This window comes from Crocodylus porosus, unplaced genomic scaffold (genome assembly GCF_001723895.1).
Source record: "Crocodylus porosus isolate Cpor-Errol unplaced genomic scaffold, CroPor_comp1, whole genome shotgun sequence".
Taxonomy (NCBI): Eukaryota; Metazoa; Chordata; order Crocodylia; family Crocodylidae; genus Crocodylus; species Crocodylus porosus.
In genome coordinates, this window is record NW_017728947.1 from 29,259,329 (window position 1) to 29,284,473 (window position 25,145).

General features: G+C 39.9%; 1 protein-coding gene across 2 annotated transcripts in view; it reads right to left on the minus strand.

Annotated features, from left to right (window-relative positions):
• PRMT3 (protein arginine methyltransferase 3) overlaps positions 1–25,145 on the minus strand; it is a 119,931-nt gene that overhangs the window by 33,250 nt on the left and 61,536 nt on the right. For both annotated transcript variants that reach the window (XM_019552045.1, XM_019552046.1), the window contains 3 exons: positions 20,184–20,262; positions 9,574–9,761; positions 6,355–6,441 (listed from right to left, as the gene is read on the minus strand). In XM_019552045.1, coding sequence (XP_019407590.1) covers positions 6,355–6,441; positions 9,574–9,761; positions 20,184–20,262 — 354 coding nt within the window. The remainder of the gene's footprint in view (positions 1–6,354; positions 6,442–9,573; positions 9,762–20,183; positions 20,263–25,145) is intronic.

Sequence of the window (25,145 nt, forward strand, 5' to 3'; positions counted from 1 at the left end):
GCCAAATAAACTAACCATACTGTTGCTACCCAGCATGAGTCACTCCAATGCTATAGGAAGGATTCACATTTTATAGTGCTACAGAAATTATTGTACTCCAAGTTCTTATAATAAATAACTACACGATATTTAAAACCTATTATGAAATGATTATGTATATGGAGGAATTGCAAAGATTTGCATGTTTTATTTTTGTGTGCACACCTGAAGCACAGGCAAAAACAAAAAAGTTAACTATAACATTCCACTTTACAGAAAAAACATGCAACAGCATTCGTTGAAAACAAAGTGCATTTTTTTTAAACCACTCGAGGTATATGGCCATCAGCATTAATAAAGGATATATAAAGAAACCTCCCAAAGTGGCTAGATTGTAAACCTGAAAAATTAGGTATGCAAGCTGAATATACTACTGATTGTTTTTTTAAGTTTTAATTTTATAAGCTATAGCTAGCTAGCTAGATCTAAATCTATATATAGAGGGGCTTTTTTATGCTGCCTGTCAGAAAAAAAAAAGATCACATAATTCTTTTACCTTATACAGTCAAAGCAATAGAATTTTAACAAGCTTTCATCACTTCATATCACCGTTTATACTCGTGGTCATTTTGCCACTCCAGACTGCATTATGTGATGTTCTGAACACTTGCTTTAAGATGCCAAGTTCCTAACACAAGAAGTTGAAATTAAAGATGCAGAGTAGATTGAAAAACTAGGATTTCAGCAACTGGGTAGCAAAAATTGCTTCCTCGTTTCAAAATCTCTCAGTTAAATTTGGTACCTATGTCCATCAAATGATACAAGGAGTTTTACAGTAAGTGGCCAGGCAGCAGCAGAAAAAATAGCTCTGGGCTGAGCCAGGGCAAGAGCTAGAGTTAAAGCAGCTGCCCTGCCACTGCATCCCTACCATCCTACCATTTTCCCCCACAGTTTGCTCACAACCACTCCCCCCACAACGTGCCCCTTACCCATCACACAAGCCACCTCAGGCTGGGGTAGGTGGTAGCTCCAGTTCCAGGCCTAGAACTGGTACTACAACAGGTGCCTGCTCTGGGCCAGTACTCAAATCCAAGATGGGGCTGCCACCAAACTCACTGAATGGGGGGGAGGGAGTGGGGAGGGGGACGGACTTCGTTTTGGATTAGAGTTAATATGGTAAATGGACTGGCAACCAAAATAGTGCAAATCACCACATACATATCTAAGGGTTGCACTGCATGATTATATTTTCTAACCATTCCAGTACCTGAGTGAGACCAGCATACCGTTAAACCTGAATCTGAACAAAACCAAAGGTGATATACAGGAAGCACCAAACATTTCAGAGCAAACTTGCACCTTAACTACCAGTTCTTGAGGCAAGTAGGCCCCCTTCTACTTTTATGAATCCTTTGTGACACTGTATCACAAAGGACCCAGGACTGTCGATCTATTGCATTTTCATTTGTCCAGAAATTTACTTAAAGGGATAATTAGTTTGATTACATCTACCTTTAATAAACCAATGTCGCCTACTAAACCATTTCCTATTTATGTCCCTGTAATTATTGTTTCCTTAAAAAAAAAGAAGTTAAAAGCCTTGCATGCTATTAAGGTCAGACTAATGAGCCTCTACTTGCTCTGATCACTCCCTTCCTTGCCCCTCCTTAGAAAAAAATGGGTTCACTGTATTTGCTATTCTCTATTTAGATGATACCAAACCCCAATTTAACAAACATTGCTGAATGAATATGTCATCAGACCTTTGATTGCAAGTGTCAACTTTCAGATATCTAGGACAGAGATTACTCAGTCCCTGAACTCCAGGGCATTAGGCTTAGTGTTCTCCTTTATTCTTGGATGTCATTAATTTCCATTCCCATTAGACATCCTATCTTTGCACTTGGTCCCAATTAAGGGCTTGCTCAGTACCAATTATTCTACAGCCAAATTAAAGAAAAATAGGAATAATGCATCTCCCCACATTCATTCCATGCTGATGTCATAGCAGAGACTTTTCTTTCTATTCATGCTGTTTCCTAAATTGCAAACACAGTTGTACCATGCAAATAAATTTAAATTCATCAAGAACACCGAATGTTTTCACTGCAGCCCATAGAATCTCTCGGATTAGTCCTTTTAAAAAGTGTAAACACTATATTTTAATCAAACACTTTCCTTTCCTTAAATACCTGATGAATTGAACTGAAAGCATTTGATGCACAATGGACTCACTTTTCTGGATATATTGGTTTGTGTCCTCTCTCAGGATCACCCCCCCCCCATTTATTTATTTATTTATTAAGCAAAGTCAGCTTGTCATATCTGACTTAACCCATCTCCTCCAATTCATTAATGATCACATGGAACACCGTTTATACCTGGTCTTTTGCCATTCATTTCTCTTTGTTCAGACACCTTTTCAATCTATTCAAAACACAGTTGTTTTTCACGTGGCTTAACTGCCTGAAAAAATGGCTGGTTTGCTTGCCTTTATCAGTCTCATTATTAAATAATTAAAGGACTTCCCCCTCTTTTTATAATTACATTCTAATTAAGATTCCTTGAAAAAATTAAGAGTAATAAAAATGCAACAAAACTCTATAATGGTCCATTCCTTCTGGAGTAAGGAAGAAAGAAAAAAAAGAAGAAACTGGCATATCATCACCACAGGCAACTCGTGGGGAGGTGGCACATGACCTCCCTGGGATTGTGGCCGCATGGCTGCTGGCTTCTGCGGGTGGTCGCAGCTCACCACCCCTCTCTCCACCTCCCCCCCCCCCGCTGGTGTTTGTGGGCGATCCCCACACACCACCAATACTGCCACCTACAAATGGTGATCCCCAGGCTCGGGAGGCATTAGTCTTTCATGATCAGCAGTGAGATGCCCCTATCAACTTGACTTCAGGCTCACCATAGTTACCACTGGGAGCATAAAATTATTACCATACTTAATAAAAAAAATAAGACAGCCTACCATGAATTAGACTCTATATATGCAAAACTGATAAATCTGTTATAATTTTTCAGGTATAGAATCTAATTATTCGAGGTCTGCCTTGAATTTGTCTCCCTCCCACTGCTACAGCAGGGACAATATATCTGGGCATTTGACAACCCCCTTACCTTCTGCCTCTCCCCCACCCTTTTTCTTCTGCAATCCTTCCCCCTTTTACTGTCAGATCCTGTTCTCTGTGAGCACATGGAGCAAGGAACAAATTTAAAAACATTGGTCTTGAAATAAACACAGCTGTAGTAATTTGCATACAGTACCTATAAACTTAGTTCATCCAGAACTGATGCATTTTACTTTTGAAACTGCTGCAAGTTTTAGCATTGGTACTCCATAAACACACTTTTAAGCAATGCTTTGGTACCTAATTATATACAGTACAAACTAGGCATGGTAACAGTCCAAAGCCAAAAGGCTCACGATTTACCACATAGCTCACTGGGCTGGGCCCCAGCAGAGTTAACAGCATTTCAAGCCATGGTGACCCCACAGCTCAGCATTGCTTAGTATGTGTGCGCACCCCCGCCAAAGGATCCACATACTAAGTAGCTGCCCACTCATGACTGGAACCAGGTGTGCTTGTCACAAGTCCTGGGGTCCTCCAAAAATTTATATGCAGATGAGGTGTAAGGCAATGTGCTCTGGCTTCACTTAATGGAGGGTGGGGCCACACTAAGCATATGTGACAGGCTGAGAGAAGCAGAGACAGAGGGATTTTGGGAGAACTGTTTTGGAGCCCATTTAGTGATGTCTGCCAGATATTTAAGGCTGGTGAAGAAACAAGATTGGAAATGGGAAAGAAAGGTACAGCTCACCTGTGAAGTGAAGCAGAAGTCAAAATTTATGCAATTCAGTGGCTCACAATGACTTGAAAAAGAGCTGGCGCAGAAGGGGACTGAGTGCAATGGGCACTGTCATATATGTTATTCAGATAGGTTACACTAACGTATCCTTGTTTTATAGGCATGCTCAGCATTGGCTGCATTTGATCAACTTCATAGCTCGTTTCCATTACTGAGCACATACTGCTTTTATCAGCAGTTTTATGGTAGACAATGTACCTAATGAGGTTTCTTTGTATGTGAATGTAAGACTAGGGGACTTTTTGGCTCTGTCCTGACTGGGGAAAAAACTTTGTGTTGTATTTGGGTAAACCTGCTATTATTATTAGTTTGAAAAAACAAAACCCCACAAGTTTCAGGTATATTTTAGGCTAAAATTGATTGTCTTGGTTTCTGAGGTTTGTTAAACCAAACAAACAACAGATCTATACAAGTTCTTTGATTTAAGATCCGGAAGGCAATAAGAATTATCGTCTGAACAGGAAAGTTATAGAATTTTGAGTGTTGGGATTAAGAGATGAAAAGGATACTTTCTATTGGTTTAGAATCAATTTCTCCCAATCCTCAAATCATGAACAACAGATAGTAAGGTACAGGGAAAAAACCCTTTGGGTGTACTGCCCTTACTTCAGCTTTAATTACAAGAAGCATTTTTAAATTCAATAAATATCAAAAGCTTCTCAAATATCACATACCATGGTTTACATATTTATCATCTACACACAAAGTATGGGGTGAAATTGCCTAATGCATGCAAAAGTATAGGCAAAGTTTAATAATTACTTATACCAGTGTTAATAAGATTAAATTAATCTCTTCCAGACCAGTTTTAACAAACTTTCCATATGAAAAGAAATCTGTTCCATAGGCAAATTAAGTAACTACAGGAAAGTAAGGATGGAAGAGACCTCATAAGGTCATCTAGCCCAGTCCCTTGTTCAAGTGTCTAGCGAATCTGCTCTTGAAAACTTCTAAGGATGAAAAAAGTCCTCATCTCCAACTTAAATTTCTTCTGCTGTACCTTCAGACCACAACTCCTATTCCTGTCCTCTACGGCCATAAAGAAAAGACCATATCCACCCTTTCTATAAATTGCCTTCAGGTATTTGGACACTTTTATCAACCTGCCCCGCTCCCCCAGTATTCTCTTCTTCAGACTAAACAAACCTAGTTCTTTCAGCCTTTCCTCGTAAGTCTTGCTTCTCAAGCCATCAGGGAACAACATTTCTGTTACTCCCCAACGGACTGAAAAGAATCCAGCCCTTCCACATCCTTCTTGGTGTAGGGCCCAAAACTGGGTACAATACTACAGGTGGGGCCTCACCAGTGTTGAACAGAGGAGAACAATCAGCTTCCCTGATTTGCAAGTGACACTCCTATAGATACCAACCCAGGCTATGCCGTTGGCTTATTCTGGAACAACAGCATGCTGTTGCCTCATTCGATTTATGATCTACTGTCACCCCCAGGTCCTTCTCTGCAATATGGTAGCCTAATTTGTAATCATTCCCCAGTCTGTATTTGTGCATGCCATTGTTCCATCACAAGTGCATGACTTTGCACTTGAATCTCATCTGTTTGACTGCAGACCATTTTCCCAGACATTCTGGATCCTAGCCCTGTCTTTAGAGTGTCTGAAACTCCACCCAACTTGATACCGCCACAAATTTGCTAAGTGTGCAATCAATCCCATCATCCAAAAAATTAATGGTGTTGGATAATACTGGACCTAGACAGATTCCTGATACTTCCTCCAAGCTAAATATATGGTTCTGTACTGCTTTCAATCCAGAACTACTAAAAAGTGCTATAATTTTTAGTTTAGACTATTATCAGTAATATTAGTGGAATAAGGGAATGTTTCACGTAAGATTAACCTAAAAAGCTGTGCATGCTTTCAGACTTATTAGAGATACTGTCCTGAAAACCAGCTGCCTATCCAATAGTGTAAAAGTCTAGATTTAGTGCCAGTTTCAGATCGCAGGGATAAATCAATTGTGTCAGGTCACTTCTATGATGTACTTCTGGAGTATATGACAAGCATAGTGGCATCTATAAAGCATCATTAGTGTCTAAAACCAGGAAGTAACTGCTACATGTAACTGAGACTATTACTATAAAGGGCAATACTGTTTTATCAAATATAAACGCTCTAATATATGTAGCTCAGCTATGCCAAAACACTTCCTGTTATTCCATTCTACCTTTCCCCTTCACTCACGTAATTTTGTGGCCAGGTACAGAAAATTCTCTCAAGGTTGGAATGCGAGTCAGGGGATGATGTGACATAAAAAACAAAAATGATCATATCTGGTATTTTTTTTCTCTTTGCTGAACCAGACTCTTATTAGGCTATCAGATAAGCCATTTAAAAAGGGCCCATTTTACAACTCAGTAAATGCAAACATGAACTGGCCAAGGCAACAGTTACTTTCATTTATCATCAGTCCTTTAACTAGTGTATGGCCTGCCAATCAAAGACAAATGTTACCTGAATGCAGAAAGGATAAATTGTCTTACCGTACACAGAGTATCCTTTGTAATTATCAGGGTAAAATCTGATGAAAATTCCAGATCTTTAATGGATGCTGTGTGACAATCTATATGCTAACAAAAAAAAAAAAGGATAAACATCAATTCTGGCAACACAGAGCTTAACTGTAATAGAGAAACATACTTTGGACAACTTAATAGTACTATTTTTGTTTTTCTAAAAACTAGAAGTAATGCAGTATGGTATTAATTCAGGTCCTTAAAACAGTAAAGAGAAAACAATCCTACATATTTGAATTTAAGAAAGGCTAAAAACTGTTTTATTATGTTATTTGTTATGAATCAAAGAAATCTATAACCACTTACCCCAAATATGAACACACCACAAATAAAAGACACTGGGCACCTTTTATATTTCATATTGATAGTTAACTAAAAATTGGGTGCCTCAATTTTACTGGTAAGTAAAATTAGGAGCCAATAGCTTCAACCAGTTCCTAGAAGACCACTGGCTGTATGCGCTGCAAACCTTAAGAGGCATTAACTGGCATCTTCAATGGAAACGAATGGTTAGGCACAGAGACTATTACTCTCCAAGCCTTAAAAATAAGGTCCTCCTGGGTGACTGTTGAGGAATACAGGCAACCCCCACTTAGCGCTCTTAATTGGTTCCTGAAAAACTGAACGTTAAGTGAAACCAAAACTCTCTGATAATCCAAGATGGCGACCACAAGTTTTCAATGACCCAAGATAGCGACTGCGAGCGTTATAATGAAACTGGCTGAGCACTAAGTGAAACCAGGTATCAATTTAAAATGAGCATTATAGCAAAATAGTACTAAGTGAAACAGCATTAAGCGGGGGTTGCCCGTACTGTTAAAGCCAAATGCAAGAATGTATAACAGCTCTCTTCCATATTGGTATGTCTCTGTAAACTAAAGGGGTTGATAGTGGTAAGACAACTCAACTACTCTGTCCTGTCAGTTTCTTAGGAAGCACTTCCAAGATACAGTATAAAAATGTATGCAGTTTAGCCTTGTGTGCTTACTGCATAAATCCATCATTTGGCAAAGTACGAAGTATTAAAACAATATCCAGGGACAAAAGAACATGTGACTAAGAAGATTTTGATTTACTTTTTTGTTAAAGACTGTATTTCTAATTCTTCCTCTTCTCCAATTTAGCATTATTTAACAGTCATATATAAGTACTGGTGCTGCACCACCTTCTTTAAAGGCTTTTCCTTAACAATTCTAATGCATTTCCTCAAATTAATGAGCAGGTAATTTAAGATAGTGTACCAAACCATCTCCTGAACTCACCATATGATGAATAGGAACATTTTTATTCTTTCCAACTATTCGGAAGTAATTTGTTATGTGGAACAGGTATTGATTAAAATTGTTTACCTATAATGTCATCCTTGCTCAACTCATTAATTCTACAACAGCTTTTGCAGGGATATTAGTAAAAAAAAATCTTAAATACATGCTTCTATTACAATATTCTAGTTTATAGATAATATAGAAGTCACAGAAGTGTTGCTTAATGACAGGGATATTTTTAATATTTTTCTCAAAATATAGCTTAGACAATGATTACCCTTACAAATACTTAGAAGGGGCATTACTAACTGCATTAGTTGATACAATCAATGAGGTATTTTTGTGGCAAAATGTCAGCTTCTGTTTAAGTGACAAAGATGCATACACCTTCATGTAACACTACCTGACACTTCCTATTAAAAGACGTGGTTTTCAATTGTTCAAAACTCTACCAAACAAACTTCTCAGGCTGAAAGTTTCCAAATCAGATGTCCATTAAAAAAACCCCAACAAACAAACCCTAAGTTTAAGCTGAAATGGTTCTCTCATTTCTGAGACTATTGTTGAGAAACACACCTTCAGTTCTTACAACCACTGCACTGAAAAGTTCAAGGTCTTCTACTGTGTGGAGCAGGGTTTGAAGTTTGGTACCAGAATGGAATGTTTCTCTAACTAACCCCATAAACACTCAACCAAATTTAATTAAGTAATGACCTTTTGAATAATTCTGCTTTACACATACTAGTAGAGGCTAGCTGGAGAAGCTAGATGCCAAGCTGCAGAAGCAAAATAGTACTGCATGCCCTCACAATTTAGAGTGCTGAATGAACTGCACAGGCAGTATTTTTTTTCAGGACTGAGCATGCTCTATTCTCAGGTTACAGAGTTGAATTATGTCATCAACAGATGTGGCTAATCACATACCTGTAACAAGGAGGCCAAATTAGAGTTGCCTGAGCAACCTTAATTTCACCATTTCCTACGTCTGAGTGCTTAGATCTTGCAACCTTTTAATGCAAGGGTTAGAGAGGGTTAATAAATGACACTATACTGAAAAAAAAATCAGCACATTGTTGGGGTACAAACATGTACAAAACAGGCTTGTACAAGGTATTTTTGGCATCTGTAGATACTTAAAGCTCCTCAGTTGCCAACATGTCTTAAAGTTGTTCCTAACTCATGAGAAGATTGCAACTCAGAAAGCCCAGCACTAATAATCATGCCAAAAGTTTCTCAGCTGTATTTTCTTTCAATCTCCAGGAAAGACTTAATAGGCTAGCTGTTCTTGTATTTGACAAGGCACACAAAAAGTTAGGGGAGGTTTTGGGAAATAATTTAGGCAAATCACCACACTTCAAAATTCACATAAGTTCATGCTTTAGAATTTAACCTAAGCTACTAACATGTGTTGTTTGGAAGGACCAGTATGACATAAGAATGATTACCCATTTACATGGAATGCCATTTACTTTGAACTCACTCATGTCAACAGTTACTATGAGAAGATAACAGTCTGACTCATGAGGGGAAAAAAAGATGTAAGCAGACTAGTCCAATTTATCAAGTCATAGCTATAAAGTTATTTATTTTTGCACAGAATCTGTCTGAGGGCAGAAAATAAAATGGAGTACGAAGATGGGCTTGCTGGAGGAAACAAACTGCCAGCAAAATCTTATTTATATAATTGGATCTAAAAAGTTACTAAACAAAGTAGCAAATGCAAGCTGCATATTCTGAAGTCAATGCTGTGGACCTTTATTGAGTTTCTTTTCTGCTACAACATTTCTGTAAGGTAAACCGTTTTTCTACATGAAATCCAGTTACATTGGAGACTATGAAAGAAAATAAGAATTTAGCGACACATCTCTGAATAACAATAACAATAAACAACAATTTTAAATAAAGTATTTGGTAAAAGTACCTTAACGACATTGGCCTCAGATATAAGCGTGTCTGGATCTAAGAGCTCCACGACAGCTTCGGGTAGGACAGCCTTCTTCATGCAGGACATGTTGAAGCCATATACATTATCCCAGAAAGTTAGTTTATCTGCATGCTTCTTCATATCACTCACAGCCACTAGACTAATTGTGCAGATGTCCGGGTAGACTGCAACACAAAGAGATTAGTAAAGTTTTGTTTTGGACATAAAATAAAACCAAAGCATTTGAAGATATATTAAACTCTTAGTCATTTTAAGAATAACAAATAAAAGAAACTTAATTTAGTATTTACACAAGGTCCCCCTGCCTTGCATACTGTAGCCATATTTATTCACATAGATACAAGGTTGTGGCAGCAAAGCTTTTCTTCCCATGCTACATGAATGATGTGCTTCAATCCCTGTTAGGGAAACGTGCTACTAGCTTTGAATCCAATTTTCAGAATATGGTACAGAAAGTTAGGGTCTGTGGAAAATGACTTGGGCCATCACATTTAGTTTGGTTCTATGCTAGAAATGCCCACAAGCGAGTATATCAAAGCCTGAAAATTCACTGGAATGCCATTAGAGAAAGGCCAATCAAAGAAACCCAACAACTAGAAAGACCTAAACCCTCAAAATGTGTACAACCATCAAGAACACTCTTCAGCAAAATCAAAGTGCAAAACGCTTGCAAAAAGACCTTCTCACAGAAGTCAGAATGCCAAGGTTCTAATTATGGGTCCTGTATTTATCTTCCGCCTTAGTTTCTGCCTGGTAGATGCCTAACGATGTATTTTTTTAAAATCCTTTTAGCTACTGGAAAAAAGAAGGATCTCCCTTTCATCCCTCAAGAGTGCCTTCTGTTTGCTGGGCCTCCGCCTTACACATACTTCATTACTTCTCGCTCAGTCGTCAGCTGGTGGGCACAGCTCTAGAGCCTGTCAGCATCCATTAGTGGTTCCCTCCTTTTCCAGTAACAGCTTGTGGACATGTCTCTGCTTACAACTTTCCCAAACAAAAATGGGAAGCATCAGTGTGGGAGTGGCCAGCTTGTGGTATGTGCGCCTTAAGTGACACAGGTAGCCTCTATGCGTGGCGCACAGCAAATCAGGGAAAGGACAGGCATCATAGCAGCAGACAGGACAGACAGCAGAGAACCAGACTGGACAGGAAGCAGAAAGCAGGGCAGGAGATCAGACAGCAGGCACAGGGCACAAGCAGCACAGCAAATGAGGCAGGGGAAGGGGGATCTTAGTGGCACGTGGGGAGAGTCTGGGGCTAATTTTCATCACGCCTGACAAAAAGGTTGCCTCTCACTGGATTAGCCAGTTTAACAGCTGCCTAGGCCTTTCTTGGTCTCTTGTCAAATTTAATTTAGCTACTAGAAAAGTAGGAAAAAACAATACTGGAGCTGGCTGTGTGCAAGCTAAAGGAGGACTGTACATCAATTTAACTCTTCACATAGTTCAAGCAGAAGCACTCCAAAGACTTACACATCTACCAGAAGAGACGTTTACAGCTCCCTCCACGGAGAAGTTCCTTACCTCGTTTTTTAGGTTTTGAGCTTTTACAGGAGGATTCACATGAGCAAAAAAATGCAGATACTTTAATGCAGATTTTAAGTAACAAGTATACTGCTCTTCATAGAGCACTGCAATATACAGATAGGCACCTACTCAATTCATGATTTTGTGGAAATTGCAAAATCAAGTATTGTCCGTGAAATCTACAAAGAAGCTTAGTAAAATAAAATGCTGGCTCCCCAGTGGGAGTCAGTGGTCCTCATGGCCACTACAGCTCGGCTATGCAGACCAGCCACCCCCATCCCTCGCCTCTGAGAGGGCTACCTGTTGTGTAGCCCCAGCTCTCTGCCAATCAGCAGCAGGGCCACATGATGGACAGCCCTCTTGGCTAACCAGTGGCAAGGGGGCCAGGCTACCAGACCCCCTTGGCCAGAGGCATGGGGGGCCACCCCCTGCAGCAATAACTCTGCAAAAATGGTGGCCAGCCCTGTGATAGGCCCCCTCGATTTTGATAGGTCACTATTTATAAAAGGCTGAAGGTGATGAAAATCTAGACAGTTATTTCTCTTTTCTTCACTAATAATCTGTAAAACTGATTCTGCCGCCAATTTTTTGTTAAAAGTGGCACTTCATAAAAATGAACCTCACAGAATCATTGGCACACTGATTGACAAACACCCCAATACACATTTTTCCTTTTAATACTCTGAAAAGAGAAATAGCGAAGTGTTAGATACATCTTAGGTAAAGAACAGGAAGTGACGCTCATATGAACTGGCAGCAGATGCTTCTTGTAAAGAAACTACTCCCTTTCAAGACAGTTTAAAAAAATCAATCTTAAAATTTGGGAAGATAAATCTATACAGACAACCAAACATATTGTAACAGAGACACAGTAGCTTTCTGGACAACATTTTAAATGGTCTTATTTTAACACGACTTATAAAAAGCTATGTATTATATATTCCAACACCTTAGTGAATAAATCTCATCCCAGATGAGGAACAAGGCCAAGCAAGAAAGTTTTCCCAGAGCAGATTCTGATTAACAGAAGACAAACACAAAATCAAAAGAAAAGAAAAAAAAAGAGCACACTAAAAGGACAGCAGCTCAACATGGACTGTTTGAAGCACATTATTTAATTTTGGCATGCTTGAAAAGTGTCACACAAAATCAGCATCTAGTGTTATGACAGTCTGAGAAATTTCTGCGACCAGTAACAAGGGATGTTCACTTCTCACAATTTCTTAATTGCTGCTCTGGGTCTGCTAAGTTTACCAGCTACATTTCATTAGATTCTGCCACGATGGAATTCTACATGTCCTCTTGCAGCACAGGGGGCACCCTAATCTGGATGCAGACTATGAAATAAATGACAAAGGCAAGTACATCCTGAATTCTCTGGGGAGTGCCTAGCACAGTCTGTAGAAAGAGTTCCAAAGCAGCTTTAGGAATTTTTTATTAGGGCCAGCAGAGGAAGGGGAAGTTGGGATGATGATATGCATATATGCAGCTATATTGGGTAAGTGCAGGGAAAAGAGGACAGAGGAGACAGATTCTATACCTCAGCACTAGAAAAAAGACGTGTGAGCAAACAAGTGGCACTGAGGCTGCAAGAGGGAAAAAATAAACAAACAGAAAATCAATGTAAAAACAGTTTATTACTTTGTAACACCCCTAGGTTGAATGGGCCCATAGTTCTGGGCTGCAATGGCAAAACAGACATTGTTTGTTATGTATGTTAATTAAACTATAGGTTTGGATATCCAACTGCTAGTAAATCACTTTCTCTGAGTGCCAAACTCCTAGGTCAGTTGCAAAAATTATTATTAAATCGATGAGAATAAGCTCTAAAGAGCAGCTGGAAGGTCAACACTAAGGACTCCTACACACATGCACGGAGCTGGCTCCAAAGTGCTGGAAATCGAGCACATCAGAGCAGACTCGATATAATTGAGTCTGCTGAAGCACAGAAATTTACTGGTTCTAGCAGCCTTCCACGTCATGTGCATCAGTGTCCCCATGTCTCTCTGCGCTGAAAAAATGGTGGCAGGGTGCTTTGATATAAAGCGCATCCAATGAGCTTTAGTTCAAAGCGCTCCACTGCCATTTTTGTTTTAGTGTGAAGACGCTGGTATACATGATGCCCAGGCGCTTTTAATTAGTGCAGCTCGCTAATTAAAGTGCCTGGAGTCATGTCCCAAAGCATGTGTAAAAATGCACTAAAAGATGAAAATTAAATTTGCCCATTTAGTCTGAAGCAAAAATGAATGAAAAAATCCCTGTACAGAGACTTAGGCAAGAAACAATGAATTCCACAACTAGGGGACATGGACAAAGGACTATAAACATACATTGCCTTAATTCTAATGGAATGCTTTTAACCCTTCTGTAATATTCGTGAAAACCTTAAAAATTCTGCAGAATCCCTTCAATTAAGTAATTTTGTAAATAATGTTGCAAGGAAAAAGGAAGTCAAGTCTTCCCACTCTCCTACCTTTCCCCCAAGCTAAAATAGCAGGGAACTGTTTGGTTACCATTAAATTGCCCTTACTTGTATTTGGCAAGAGAGATTTAACTTTATTTCATAGAATTGCTAAACTTTTCATTTCTGAGAAGTCACACTATTTTTAATAAATATAAGAATTTAATTTGCTCTAGATGTTTAACTTCTAAATTATCTGGAATGATAACAGAATCAGTATCACCTAGGGATGTGTACCATGTTCATCACCAAGTTATCCAAGTTCTATATAAAATTATAAAATATAATTATAAAATATAATTATAAAATATGTTACTAGAAGTGTAAGCAATGATCAAGCTATAAAGTTGACATGCCAAAAGCTCCCATGAGCTCAGGTTTCTACTTTCACCCCATTTTTTGCATGCTTTAAGGAATAGTGTCTTGGAAATATTCTAGATTAAAACTACTCTAAAGATAACGATGTTTCACTCACCATTCCTGTTGCTCAAAAATTAAGCTCTCTTCCCTGCAACTCTGTCTGAACCACTCATAATCTTTCCTTGTCTAATCCTAACAGGCTTATCATTTAATTTTTTTCTGATTAAAGCTATCATCAAATAATTATTCCTTCTCATTGGTGAAATTAACAAAATGCTGATTGGACAGAAGCACACATTCAGCAGCCAGCTCACAAATCCATGGCTTTGACATCTGTGTCCTTCTCGACTCAGTGCCCAGAAATCATCTGTCAATGGTAACAGCTCACGTGGTGAATGGAATAAGATGGGAAATCCTTTATCCGTTAGTAATGTCTCACAAGCTTCAGGGTAACAAGGTTAAGACTGTTAAGACTATTAAAAGGGTAAGACTATAATCCTACAATACGTAAAAATAATTAAGTGAACACCAACATCATCTGGACATGAACAAATAATCAAAAGACTTTAAAGACAAAGATACTATTTTTTGTTTTAAAGACAAAGAATCTAAAGATTTTAAATTCTAAATTAAGGCTTTGTTTCCCTATCTTACTCCTAATCACTGTGCATTTCACTCAAGTACATGGGGAAATGCATACTAGATCAAGGGAATAGTTATACATAATGAATAGATGAGCATGCAGTAAAAAGAACTCTTTGCACACAGTGTGTGCTGTACACCTCACCTTAGATAAGCGGTTCTCAAATTTCTTAGACTCAAGTCAACACCTGGAAATTGTCAGCTCTTAGTTTTCATTTGATTTTTTACTTCAGAAAAATACAAAAGCAATTCTCCTGTTGCAGAGAACTCAGAAGACCACAAGCTAGAATGCTTTTAACACCAGGGACTCCTATTTGAAATCTCTGGGCACACCCAGATGAGCACGCAAGTGCATTTTGCAGTGAAACATGTAGTGCATGTGAAAAGGTTCTCCGAGCTGCATATTTGTAGTGCAGAGCCAAAATTAGATACTGAGAAATTTCAGTATCTAAAAAAAAAAAAGTCTTAAAAGAAAAAAAAATCCAACAGGGTGGCACACGTGCCTGGCAGCATGTGCTACCCAAAACTGGAGCCTGGCAGGCCAGAGACACACTCTGGCTGATGGCAAGGCTCTTTACGCCCAACTTGTCGCTGCTGCAGCCGCAGAATGTCTAGGTGAGGCTGCTGGGGCCACCCCAGGTGCTGGCCCCAGCCTCCCCTACCACACCTAGGGCAATCTGCTGCACACCAGAGCACATGAACAGAGGCATTCCCCAGGCACAAACAGCAGCAGTACAACTGTGTGCTGCTGCTATTTGATCCCACGGAAACACACGTGCACACTTGTCTGGACATGCCCTCTGGGCTTATCTTGTGAATCATGTCTGCACAGCTGACAGTGTTAACACTGCATGGCACTCTGAGGCACCCCGAAAGGATCTCAAAGCAACCGAGCATTCTGTGGCACCCTGGTTAAGAATCACTGCCCTAGATAGTCTCACATCAAATGCTGCAGGATGCTGATAAGCTAATCAACAGGTGTGACTCAGCCAATTAAGCAGAAGTCTGGAAAACTGGGTTCTACTTCTTGTTCAGTCACTGATCTATTGAAAGTTCTGGACAAGTGACAGGCTCTTTCATTAGCTTTTCCAGACTTCAAAAGAGCCAAAAATACTTTTGCACCTTGGAAAGCTGCTTGATATACTAGAATGACACTTTTAAAATTCAAGAGTTTAAAGATGTACCTTTGTCCTAAAGCTGGTCTGACGGTTTCATTCCAGAATGGGTTCTTATTTTTGCCACTCAGGTTTTGGAATTGTCATCGGTCCTATTGATACTCATATATACTGAAGAACTGACCTCCTGGAGCCATGGAGATCACAACTGTCTTGGTGCCTGAATTCTACCCGCTGGCTGATTTATAGAGTGACACTGAGAAGTGTCCTACAGACAGTCACTTGCCCTCCATACCAGCTGCCAGAAGTACAGGGATTATAAATGCCTTAAGGAAAAAGTGTTCTATTTAAAATCCAAGCAAAATTAGCTGGGAACAGACTGTGATTGTGTAAAATGGTATTATTTTGTGGAAAAACAAAGAGGGGGAGATAATCCCCTAGGCCAACAAAAGGTGAGGCATTCTACAGAAAAAAAAAAACACTTAGGAAGCAGAGAAGGATCAAGTTACTGCAAACCCTTCTAGCACTGTCTAGGTCCCGAAAGAACAATATACGGCCCTTTTTAAATATCAAGATTCAAGAGGAAGGAAAAAATGTCCGGGTATCTTGAGAAGGGTTTGGAGGAATCAGTTATAGGGGAAAAAGGTGTATTGCTAAACATCACTATTCTACTGTATGTTGAAATCTTTAATGAACTACATTAGTCCATGCAAATCAAGACACTTTACTATGAAACATGTTCAGAGTCCAACACAGTCAGGCTCTAAATACGATTGTGGTTTTGTACTACAATATAAAATAAAATAATATTAATTTAAAATAAAAAACAATAAAATAAATTAAAATAAACAATATAAGCAATGAAATAAAATAAAATAAATTAAAATGATGTGAGCTACACTATATAAATATTTCTCTTCTAACACATGAAAATCTCTGGTTCATGTAACACTAAGCTTTATAACAGACTGCCTTTTCCCTGCTGCACCCCAAGCATAGACAGAGACTTCAATTAAACTAGCGCACTGCAGTGAGCACTACGTTACACAGTCATTAATGCAATCATTAAGTCAGTGTAGTGAAACTGAATATGGACACAGTTAACACAACATGGAAAAACCAAACTGGGTGACTGCAAAGGAAGAGGCCAAAACAAAAAAAAACAAACAAAGCACCACACTGTCAAACTAAAAAAAAAAAGAGGAGTTAAATGTACACAAACTATAATAGGAAACTGGGTATGGACAGTTCTATTTCAGAGAAATATGCAGTACTAGAAAACCTGGCGAGAGAGGAAGTGTACAAATATCCCAGCCCTCTGGCTGGAGAACAACAAAGTTAACTGCGTTGCGAATTTTCCAGCCAGGGCTGATAGGAAGCTGCTCCTTCACTTTCCTCCATCCCCATGGCAGGCAGCTTGTCTCCAGCCTGCTTCTGGCTTCCTCCTAGTGCTCTGAGTCTCCCAAAGCTGTACAGGGGTCCAGGAGGTAGCACAGCATTTCTACATTAGATTTAAACTCTTTCGCAGTTGAGAGTCATACAATACAATGCCCTTGCTTTTATCTCCAGACCAAATCTCTCACATCCTAACTTTTGCCACTAACCACTCTGTCCACCTAGATAGGAAATTCCTTCTCTTTTCCCACTGCCTGCTACAGGCCTAACTTTGGAAATGAAATCGCTTCCTACATCAGTCTGACAAGTCACCACCCAGGATACCACCCAAGTACTGACTCCTGCATTTAAAAAATTAAAAGTTATTTCTCTTCTGAAATTCTACAGCATCTGGTCTCGCCTCATCCAAAGACCAAATACAACGTGCACCAACAGTACCATCCAAATGCTGAAGTAAGAAATGTTGCACAAAAGTTGAAGTTCTTTCCAAAGGGGTGTAGCTAGTAAAAATACCATAAACGTATTAACTTCATGGCATTGCTGAATCAATGCTTTAAATTTAAGAAATTACACGAAAGTATAATCAAACAGTAAGATATAAAAGTATTCTGATTAAATAAGGCTGCTGTATATCATATCTATAATCAAAACGAAGAGTGTATTAACCCTTACTCTACTGAATATGTACTAATATGGCACTGGACAAGCTACTATTTTATAGACAGCAGTTTTGCATTGTCCAGCCAGATCACTGCTAGAATCTCTCTGAATATTTATAATACACTTCTTCCACCTTGATAGTCACTACATGAGGGGTAAGCAAGTATTTGGGCTGGAGGACCACATACAGGAGTTTTTAGTGAGCCGTTGCGGGGCTGGGGGGGGGGGAAGAAGTGGCAACTGATCCTATCTGGCCCCAGGGCCATCCACCTCACACCCGCTGCCAAGGCCACCAGATGGACAGGCTGGTGGAACCTTCATCGAGACTGGCCTGGGACCTCCATGAGTCAGATGTGCTTGGCTTGGTGAATGGGATGGGGCCGCAGGTGGGCAGGGAGCAGTATCCAGGGGTGAGATGTGTGGGCAGGGTCGGGATCTTGGGGCACTGACAGCACAGGGCTGGTGCCCAGGGAAGAGCCATGATCAACTCTCTACACATCTCTGCAACGGGTGCCAGTTCCATGGGCAGGGACATGCAGGAAGCAGATCACAGCTCTGCCCCAGGCCCTGGTCCTGGCCCCATGTGGTCACTGCCCCACGATTCCAGCCCAGCCCAGCCAGTTAACTGGTTAACTGATACGATTAGGAGAATTTAAACAGCTAATATTTAAAAAGATTTACACCCCTGCACAGAGCATGAGCAAAGTATTATAAACTAAGTTAATAAACCCTACTATTCAGCAGAGTTAACTAGGCATAGGTATAAGTGCTATGCTAACGGAGGTATGCTACTTTTGGTCTTGAAGCTAATATATTCATTTATTTAATTTACATACCCCACTCCACTCAAAAAGATGAGTACCTTACAATAAACCATTTGCAGACAGGACTCCCCAAACACCACCCCAAAACCTGAGAAATCCAACTTCTTCCCTTCCCCCGACCACTGCCTCACTGCCCAAACTGCTAAACAAAAAAACAAAAACAAAAAACTTTCTGCTAAGCCCAGTCACCACTCACATACAGTTACAACAAACTTTCCCTCCGCCACTACACACCCACATAATCCCACCACTGCAACTTAACCCTCTCTTCCAAGCCCATACTCCCCATCTTACAGAGGAGCTGCAATTACTGCTCCCTTTCCCCTCTATCTGCAAAAAGCAAACCTAACTCTTCCTCTTTGCTCTAACAGAAATTCCAAGGAACCCTTAAAAAAAAAGTGGAAGAAAAAACAAAGAATGTCTTTCCTTTCCTCGGTCACTACCAAAGGGCACACTAAAGTACTGTTCTTTGGTGGCATCCCAGGGCAGTGTCTGCCCAAGGAGGCCTGCCAGCTTTATCCGTATCTCTACAGAGCACTGCTTTGTGCCATGCATGCTTATCTTAAAAGCTATACAGCAAAAGCTCTGTTATCCAGCATCCCCTGGGAATGGGGGATGCCGGTTAATCAAATATGCCAGTTAATCAAATGTGTGCTGTCTGGTGCTCTCTGGTATCAGTGTGCTAGGGAACAGGGATGGGGGCTGCTTTGCCCCACACAGGCTGCTTTGCTGTGGACTGTGGGCCAAAGAAGCGAAGAAGAACTTGGCTCGTGGCGGCGAAACCAGAAGTAGGACTTTGGTTTCACTTTTGCCATGTTCCTTGGATACCGGTTAGCCAAGCTTTCTGGTTGATAAAGTGCCGGATAACACAGCGTTTGCTGTGCAAAAGATCCTAGCCCAGCTCTGAGATGCAAGAGATCAAATTCATGTGTGCTTTCAAGTAATTTGGCCCCAACTTATTTTTCTTTTCTGATCGATTTTTTTTTTTAAGTTAGATCCAGCCAAAAATGGTCAAACCTGTATTTTTTTTCAAATGAATCAAGCACTTCAAGGCAATTCAGAAATGCAATGAGAGAGAACAATACATATTTTTGGATATTACTTTGATTTATGGATATAAACTGGTTTGGCTTAGCATACATTAATGTGCCTAAATTTCATTAAAACTATTTCAGGTAAGCAGCACCTATGCTCTTAGCAAAGTCAATATGTTCTTTAAACTTAAAACAGGCTATAGGAAGGGCACATACAAAATAGAGATTTACCATTTCACTTTTTTTAAACCTCTGAATCATTTCTGATTATAATTTCACCCTACTATTAAAAATGCAAGAACACCCAAGGTTTATTCTTTAGATTTTTTTTTTTTTTTTTTTAAAGTCTAAGATGTTTTTAGAAAACACCATTAACTATGAAGCCTGAATACCCCATTTAGTATTTTTCTATTACCCATATGGTAAATGAATGCCTTGAAGCTTCCACTAATGGAAACATTTTTCATCTCGAGTGGGAACTTCCTCATTCATGCATAGCTTATTCCAAGTCTCTGGGTTCATTTGGTTTCCCCCAAGAGCTGAATTTATTAAAAGAATTCTGAACCAACCTGAGCCACCTTCTGCCAAGTACTTGTCCTTGGCATAAATGACAGAATCCAGCATAGATTCAAAAAGAAGAAAATAGCCCTGTGAAAGGAAAGGAAAAAAAAAGTAGTTAAAATCAAACGTCTTCTTTATCCATAAGACAACTCAGAAATTAGTTTTCATACCTCATATTATGCTATGGGTATATTTTTGAGATTCTCAGGCTTGAGGATACTTTGACCATAATAAGCAACTAAAGAGAACATTTTGGAATAAGAGAGCTATAGGGGTTTCTTATATGGCTCCATAACCACAGATAAGAGATTCTTGCAAGAATTTAATGAATTTCTCAACATTAACTATAGTATATACTGCAAGGTTCTAGCTCCATGTAATTGTACCTTAAGTATCCCAAACTACCAGTACTGAAATCATTATAAGTGCTTTGTAAGGACAACTTAGTTAGTCAGTATTGCATTCTCTCTTTTTTGGTAAATGCCATGGTTTGGTTTTTTAATAAAAACAAATTGCTAAACTATAATTGTGTAAAGAAATATATACACTTCTTCAAATCAAGTCAACTACTTTTGAACATACATCACAGTTCCAAAATGGTTTGTACCAGAGGAGCCAAAGAATAGAACAGCTTTTAAATAATGATGGTGTATTTCATAGTACTCTTCATCCCATAGGCTGTATGACACGGGTAATATAACTTAGCTTCCCAGATGACAACTGTACACTTTACCTGTATAAATATTTTTATACCACTAAAGCAAATGAGATTAAAGAGCGCTACCACTTATTTTGCATTTTCATTCGATGTCTACATTCCTTTATTTAACAAGCAGTAAGTATGATCTCATTTATGCCAGTATTTTCCACTTAAGTATAGAAAAAAAATCAACTTTAAGAACACAAGGCAGGTCAGCAACAACCAAGTCAAGAACAGGCATAAAGATATTCTGCATGAAAATTGCACAACCTCAATTATTTTTGAAAGGTACAAAATTCTACTTTTGTAACAGTATAGAAATATAATCTAAATTATAAACTCATCAATTAATGCTGGAAACATGCCTCCACCAAACCGTAATTCCAATGATAGCTTTCTAAAGCAGAAGGATTTTTGTCTGCTATTACAGCCATTCCATCCATCAATACAGAAAAAAAACAGAAAGCCTATAAAAACATTTTCCTTTTTCATTTCTAGTTCCAAACACAACAAAATATGTTAACTCAGTTGGTTAGTGTGTGGTGCTAATGCCAAGGTTGCAGGTTCAATCCTAGGACACAAGATATTTCCTGCGTCATACAAGGAACTGGACTAGGTGACCTCTATGATTATTCTGCCTGTCAGACAAAAAGTTTTATCATTTCCTGAATAAAGAAAGGAAATACCACCAGGCTCTTTTGGTATGTATTTTCTAAAAAACTTGTATAATTCTAAAATAAATGAGAGAAATAGTTATTTCAGTCTGAAGTTAGGCAGAAGTTATTTTGGTCTGAAGTTAGACAGCAACTCATTCAGCGGCATAAACTTTTGTAGGCTATACCCTACTTAGTTATATCTGTTGCCTATGAAAGCTCATGCCTCTGAATGAATAGTCCATAAGGATGCTACACTGCTATCAAAAGAAGATAGCACTGAAAAGATGGGTCCCTACTTCTGATGCTGCTCTAGTTCTTACTAGCAACTGAGATTCCCTTAGCCAACAGCATACAACATGCTACATACAAGCCAAAATAACTGTTCTTACAGCTGCTATTTATCTGGACTATTCTACCTGTATTCTTACTGCATTATTTCTGTTGCTGTTGATTTTGCAGTATTCACACCCTTATATGTTTTCACACGAGTAATGTAATGACAGAAAACTCAGAGTTAGGGCATGGCAGACAAACAATTTACTGTTAAAAAGCCCTGGATGAGATTTACTAGGAGTCAATTTCCTGGATCAACTATTCTGTAGTAACTATTTCTCATGTCTGCTCTATCCCACACTAAGTGCAAACTGAAGAGAGGCAGTTTGATGCTGAACAAAATAATAGCTTAGATTACCACAGGTTCCTCTTACCAAGGGACAGAAAGAGACATCTGAAAAGTTACCACAGATTAGTGGGAAGTGTAATAAAGTCCTTAATTCCCTTTTAATTCTGTATAGTTTTTTCATCTATATACACTCTTAAATGTTATGGTACCGTAAGAGTGATATTGTAGCCATGATGATCCAGAAATTATGTCAGAGGCAAGGATTTATTAGTATATTTTTTATTGGACCAATTATGTTCTTGACACCCTTAAAGGCAAGGATCCTGTCATGGATTCACCCCAAAGCCAAGTTACCCTTTGGAGTTTCACTGTGTGGCATGCATAGGTATTCTCCAAAAACAGATTTACTCTTGTGATGTTTTGTCTCCAGGGCTAGGGACAGAAGTTGCACATAAACTGGAACAAGTCATTGGAAACTGATTCAAATCTGTAACACAACAGAAGTTCAGAGCACATAAACTACTTTCAAAATGGCCAAAACCTGTTTAAGATAAACCTGGACAGATTCAGTGTCAGACTCAACTGATTTAGGTTGAAACTGTTTACTGAACTTCTGTCCTAGATGCCCTCCAGATTCAAGTTAAGTCACAGTTCCCTAGCATCCCCAGATGCTTCGCAACTCCCCTGCAAAATCCCTCCTCACAGGGAGGGCAGGCTAGCTGTGGCCCAAGCTGTCTACTCCAGCCAAGCACGGAGCTGTGCTGTAGCACCCCCCGGCTTCTGACCTGAGCCACTGCAGGCATGTCGCTACATTTCCAGAATCAAGAGGATGTCTGTTCACTTGCTTATTGGTTCAATCTCCACAGCTTAGACTAACCTGCAAAGATTGAATCAATTCAGCCTTGGGCTTTTTGACTGTTTGTATCTACTTAGCCCACTTGTAACTAGTGCAAAGCTGTGTTCAGTTTTGTTCTCATAATCATACATGTTAGTATTTGGTACAAATATAAAGTTGCTGTATCTTTATTTCAGCCAAGGTTGTGTCAGAAAAGCCATGATAACTTGAGCAGCCCTCAGATTTTCACACTTAGGGCTTTGTCACAGGGTACTTTAAAACTGACATACATAAAGGCACTTAAAACCAGAATATTCTCCCATTAAACTGTCCTAAGTACCCTCTAAATATTTTAAAGGTAAGCCACTCAAAAGGAGGTTTATCTTGGAAACGTCTAACCCATCCTGTATTGTTTAAATGGTCAGGGAAGAGAAAACGCTTTACTTTCATTTCTGACTCCCAGCCACTCTTCCCATTCCCACGCTCCAAAACTCTAGTGGTACCCCCCACTCCACCTTCCTGCTGAGGGCAACTGCTCTGAGAGGCTTAATTGCAGAGTGCCCATGGAGCCAGGGAAGCCTGCTTCCCCCAACCGCATGGTCTCACTGCTGGGAGGCTCAAATTTGGTGAGACCAGAGAGACCGTGCTAACATTTGACGGTCTGGTCTAGCCAAGTTGCAGCTTCGTACTGAGACCAGGACTGTCACCCTGTGAATTTCAGAAAATGCACAGAACCCGGGGAAAGCAACTTCTGGTTTCACTGAGCTATGGCGGATCCATACTGAGAGCTGGGCTGTCAGGGGTTAATCTCTCAGCACGGAGCTGAGAGGGCGCCAGGGAATGAGTTTCCCATGGGCTCTCTGCTCTCACTGAGCTGCGGCAGCACTGTGCTGAGAGCAGATCCACCAACTCAGTTTCAGGGAATCCAGAGAGCTCCAGCTTCCCCAGGGCGATCCTCTCACTGAAACACTGAAACCGATATGGAGGCTCAATTTCAATACAGAGCCACTGCTGCTCAGCAAGAAAACAGAGCCCCAGGGAAGCTGCTCCTCACTGAAACTGTCATGGTCACTCCACGCTGAGTGGGGAGCAGCCGCGGCTTAGTAAAACAACAGACCAAGCAGCTTCTGGCCTCGCTGAGCTGCAGCTGCTCTGTGCTAAGAATGGGGTCCCTGGGGTTTAAAGCCCCACGCTCAGCATGGAGCTTGTATCTCAGAGCCCTGGGGAAGCTGCTTCTGAGCTACAAGCCTCATCATGAGCTTCTGAGCTACCCTCTCATCTTTCTACCTGACTCACCAGGCCCTCTAGTCACAGGTCAGTCATGCAGATCTCAACTAACCTGAAGCTTCCACCTGTGACTGCTCTAATATTGCCTTGACTTCACGACATCCCTATATTCCTCAGATTTCTGGCATTATACAGGTAACCTCTGACAAAGCCCTTAGAAGAGTTAATGATTAAGAATTTGCATTTGACTTAGACTGTTTACTGGTCCCCCATGTAGACAGGCTAAGAGGCGCAGGAACCCTGTACTTGGCCAATAATAAATATACAGTCAAAAAGAAGAGCCAGGAACTTGTCACCTGGCTGGTCATACTTTTCTGGGGGAGAGCTGGATATTGGATTAGCAAATCCATATGTCTAAGAACATTCAAGTTTGTAGTCTGGCAAATATGCACCTTCAAGGGCTAGGATGTTACTGACATTGTATATGAGCCCCCCAGAAATGAAAGGGTGACATATGTTAACAGCCAGATTGACAAAGGTACTTAAAGCCTGCCTCAAAAGCATGGCCTGGTTTTCAGTCTTCCTGAATAAAAAGGAGGATGAGGTCCCTCAGCCAAGCAAGCTGGCAAAGCAAACTGACAAGTAGATGCAGAAGGCTTTGGCATGTGGTCAGAGACAGAAACTGCTCTCTATCTTGGGAAGGTGGCTATAGACTGTATCTTTAGATTTAAGATGCAGAGTAAGAACATGTCAGTGTTATGGTTTCTTCTTTTTGTCTACTGTTGTAACTCCGTGTGCATCTCAGCCTATGGTTACTGATTTCTTATGCTTGTTCCACTTCTATTAAAAAAAAAAAGTTTTGTTGCTTGTCTTCTTACTGTGCCCATGGAAGCAGTGATTTCTTGCCAGGTGATACTCTAGGCTGACCCT